Source organism: Priapulus caudatus, unplaced genomic scaffold (genome assembly GCF_000485595.1).
Source record: "Priapulus caudatus unplaced genomic scaffold, Priapulus_caudatus-5.0.1 Scaffold967, whole genome shotgun sequence".
Classification (NCBI taxonomy): Eukaryota; Metazoa; Priapulida; class Priapulimorpha; order Priapulimorphida; family Priapulidae; genus Priapulus; species Priapulus caudatus.
Genome location: NW_014578028.1, coordinates 60113 through 64782, shown reverse-complemented (window position 1 = coordinate 64782; position 4670 = coordinate 60113). Strand labels below are relative to the sequence as shown.

At 40.2% G+C, this 4670-nt stretch overlaps 2 protein-coding genes across 2 annotated transcripts in view; both read right to left on the bottom strand.

Moving 5' to 3' along the window:
* The window catches only part of LOC106814708 (ubiquitin fusion degradation protein 1 homolog), a 13516-nt gene that overhangs the window by 6066 nt on the left and 2780 nt on the right, over positions 1 to 4670 (bottom strand). The window contains exon 2 of the mRNA XM_014819056.1: positions 3757 to 3901. Coding sequence (XP_014674542.1) covers positions 3757 to 3901 — 145 coding nt within the window. The remainder of the gene's footprint in view (positions 1 to 3756; positions 3902 to 4670) is intronic.
* On the bottom strand, positions 1143 to 3552 carry LOC106814711 (uridine diphosphate glucose pyrophosphatase-like). Its single transcript, XM_014819058.1, has 4 exons — positions 3497 to 3552; positions 2495 to 2559; positions 1955 to 2171; positions 1143 to 1760 (listed from the first exon to the last, which is right to left on the bottom strand). The coding sequence occupies exons 1-4, from the start codon at positions 3514 to 3516 to the stop codon at positions 1499 to 1501; spliced, it is 564 nt and encodes a 187-aa protein (XP_014674544.1). The 5' UTR covers positions 3517 to 3552; the 3' UTR covers positions 1143 to 1498.

Genomic DNA, 4670 nt, shown 5'->3' with positions numbered 1-4670 from the left:
CCTCCCGTTACTTCTCGCTGGTTAAGCAGGGAAGTGTGGGCTTGTCTTTGATCGATACGACCGCGCTTCGCCCGGCCGCCTTTAACGCCGAATCTCTGGTCGGCAATTGCTAAAATCAGACAAAGCACTCCGGCGCTATTCGTCTTAAGTAATATTATCTTACTCCTGCTATTACTAAGGGAGTAAGGCTCGGTTCAAGGATAGAGATGATGTCCAGTACGGTGATTGGATTGGATGATGTTAGTTGATAAGATAGGACTGGACATCTTCTCTATCCCTGAAGGCTCTTGTGTAGCTGAAATTCCGTCCAGATTATTTTAGCCAGTCAGTGTACACAGAGTAATACTAGTACCATAGATAATATAAGCCTATTAGTATATCACTCTGAAATGCTTACCATGTTGAATAGTTTGTTGTCACCTAGCTAAACGCCGGAACTGAAGCTAAATAGTTAAAAAACAAAACGTAAAGTCAACACAGTGAGTCAGTATTTACAACCACAGGTCCACAACATCACACGTGTTGCATTTCGGAGACGATTATTTTACCCATAATTCCCACCCATCAAACTCCACGACAGATGGCGCTCTCGCTCTCACTGTATCCAAGCCTGAGTGTACGAAGCGGTACGAAGGCCACTGCATGTAGTTTGATCACCCATAGGGATTCAGTATATATATATATAATAGAAGTGAAGAGAGAACGTCTATGATATATATATATATATACCCTTGTGAGCCATTTTTTTAACTTTAGATGCAGAATAACCCAGACTATAATAATATTTGAACTGGGTTTTAACCCCCAACTGTATAGCTTTATTTTACAACTTTCTAGCTTAGCTTTACAACGAATGATCAGGTCAGGGGTGAATAATAGATTATCTCTATTATTCACCCCTGATCAGGTGTTACTGATCACTGACAGATGTACTGACTTAGCTTGGATCTGTGCCACAGGAATTAGAGATTATATGTAATTGTCATTCCGTTCATCTGTAATTCTAATGTTTCTGTGACTGCTGTAATTGTGATATTACAGGACAGGGCCGATCTGGTGATACAACGTTAACATTTTGACTGGAATAGTAGGCCTAATATGAGAAAAAAACACCAACAAGAAATAATTTATGAACAATATATATCTCCAAAATAATTATAATTTCATATCATAATTATAGATTAATATGCTCATTATATAAACTGGTACGACATTTCATTGTTACGATGTATATACATTTATAATACGAAATGGTTAATAAACAATAAACCCCCAAAAATAATTATAATACATTCATATCATAATTATATGGTAATATGCTCATATAAACGAGTTTTATAGTCCAGTGTTACTGTGTAAATACATTTACAATACTAACATGGAAGTTTTTTCCTGAAATTCATGCCATACACAGTTTGTAGTCCTTTTGCCACGATCACAGTACAATTTCCGTTGCAAGTTTGCAACCCTATAATCAACAGTTACATGTATTATACTGTTAACTACACTCCTCTGCCAGAGCCGTCTGTTTGATTTTTGGCAACTTATTATGGCAAAACCACATGACAGCCATCAGTACACCACCGGGTTTGTTGACAGCATCGTTCCAGAGAAAGTCTAACGCCTCCTCGGCGGGAAGATGAACCACTTCGATGAGTTCTCCCTCGGCCAGGTTCCCGCCACCGCTTGACACCACCATCGAGTCGTCCACCTCCGCGTAAAACATGGTCCCCATCGCCCCCGAAGTTCCTATGCCTGTTCTGCGAGCAGAAAAAGAGACGTGCATAGCGTTTTATTAATCAAATAATTAGAGAAAGGCACGGAAACGGTCGTTCGAGTTCATAGATGCAATACGGATATATGAATACATTGAATAATGATTAATATAAGTATGCACACAATGGAAATAGTATGAATGCACAATACAATGGTCCTGAAGAATCACTCGAGGTACCTGTAAGTTGCAACCTTTTCCAGTCGGTCTATCGGTACGGCATACCCGCACTCTTCCAGAATTTCGTCCTGAGCGATCTCGGCCAGCGGTTTGTTCTTATCCACAATGCCTGCACATAGTTCGTACGACAGCCCACGACTGCCTGGGTGCTGACGTGTGTCTACCGTTGCACTACCGTCTTCTCCGGGCTCAGTTATAGCCTCATTCATGTATATCGCTACAACGATGGAGCAAACTAGATTAATAACCAATGCAAGTATCGAGGAACATGCCGACAGCTGGTGCAGCTAATAGAAAGAGTTTAGAAATACACCACCTTGCGGACGGAGATTTTTTTTTGAGTGGCACAATTTCAGGAATGAACTATTAATTCTGCCGGTTGCTGCTCTTTTGTTATTTCTTACTTTAACTGCTATGTGTTACTTTGTAGGGTATACGTCATGGAAATTCAATGAAAGTCTACTGCAATTATAGTTATTGCTAGTTTTTTTTAATTAGATACAAATCTTAACAAGTCATTGTGAGAATCAAGATACATACCTGGTCGAAACTGTTTGACAAAAACCAAACTCTTTTTAGTACTGTTGTATAGGATAATAGAAACACTGAAAAATGACAAATAACATTTAGTACCATTTCAATAATTATAAAATATAACTAATAGTCATCACGAGTAACTACTGCAGTAAATACATCAATTAAAAATTGAAATGAATAGAATTTTCTACTTAGAACCACAATTCCACTAATTTAAATTACATAGAGAGTAACAACACATTTGAATCTTCGAATCGATTTACTAATGTGAATAGTTAAAGTGGGATGCCCTCTTTTAGACTTGCGAGTTCGTATGGTTCGCCCCTACTGGTTAATGTTTCCTAGTCTTAACGCAGGAAAAATCCGAGAAACAGCTGTAATAGCACAGCACGTATGCTGCCATCCACGACCTGGTCACTTATCAAGCAGCCTGGTGCCGTGACAGGCCAAGATTGGATTATATTTGGATAAAGATTAACGTTCCAAAAGGTTTTGACGAGTGCAAACCATGACACCCAACCTTTTGGCTGGTAAAGTTGGGTAACATGTAACACTATCTGTGCAACCCTTCAATCCTCAACAGTTCTGTTCAGCAATGTATGGGGGTATTCGGCAAGTAATATTTGCAGAGTGCTGGGTGTCTGCTCACAAGCATCCCTGGCACTGCTAGTAAATCTTTGTATGGCTGCGTATGCTCCTCGTCCGATTGTTCAAATTAGATAAACGGTCTAATTTGGCCAAATCATGGCGAGTTGACTTCGAGGTTTGACCGCCGAACCCAAGCTAACGTTTATTTTGCTGGTTGGGGTCTTTTCTATTTACCACCTGGTACGGCGTAGGCAGCCACTATGCAAAGATTTCTCACCGGGTTCGCCATACTTTTCTATATAGCCCTGTAGCGGGAGCCAAGGGGCTACACTGGCAGAGGTAGTTGTGTGCTTGATGTAACGCACTAGTCACAATTGCTTGTATTGAAAGTTGATGTTGCTTGTGTAATTCAACTACCTGTTATGTACTTTGATCATGTCCCAAGTCCGTTGTTTCCCATCCTACAACAAAAAACAATATGATTAGAACGCTTACTTAACGGCTGGTACTTCAGAAACATTTAAAATGGATCTAGACGAAACGCGGCCATGATCCCGAGGCGCTCGCCGAGGATTGACACTTTGTGTCTTCCAATCACAGTCCACGCCGCCCCTTTATGATCAAAATTTGTGAGTACAATACCATTCTATGATGGTTATGCGGCCAAGGATGCTTACTCTTTCCTCCTGCCTCCACATCACGTCGTTCGTTACCAGGTATCATCGAAACAGAGTACGCCCGATACTGCGTGTTGAACGGCCGCATAATATCGGGAAACACGTTGAAACCAAACTGCAAAAAAATTTGCAGTTTACGATTACACTAGTAGTAGTAGACACAGTAAAACAGAAATAAAGAGCAATACTAATTACTAATTACTAATTTACTAATTACTAATTACTAATTTACTAATTACTAATTACTAATTTACTAATTACTACTACTAGCCTATATCTACCTCACATCAATTTGAGATTGTATATTTATAAATTAACAAACCGATTGCAAAAACCATTTGCAAACATGTGCAGACAATGATGATTGGACAGGTTACGACTTAGCTCTAGTGTAGCTACAATCTGTAGAAGATAAGAGGTGAGCATCAATCAGGTCAATAGTCCCTGTACTCGGTTTAGTCCCTTGGACTGTGAAGAGTTATCATTACGGTGTTTTATGGGCTATAGTTAAGTTACATTTAGCCTCTAGCAAAGGCTTCATTCTGAACGAGGGGTAGCGAGGCTTTGACGCTAGGTTAGAGTTCGGGTTATGATAGCGGTGGTGTGTGTGAAATAGACTTGAATAGCTGAGGCCCTGCTTGCCTCATGTTATCCTACAGTACAGTGCTGTGATGAGGAGCTGTGATGAGATACCAATTGTGCCAGTGTCATGTGTATATATTGCCTGTTTCGTTTAGCCCATGTATTGATGATATGTCAATGGACTGGGTCTGGGCTCTTACTATTAGTATTACTAGGACACATTAATTGCCTAGCACAGACGTTTTATAATCGCGAGTAAGTGTGACTAAGTTGGTCCCGCGCATCCGCAATGGAAGATACTATAGCCCTGCGGCAACCATACGCGAGCTATA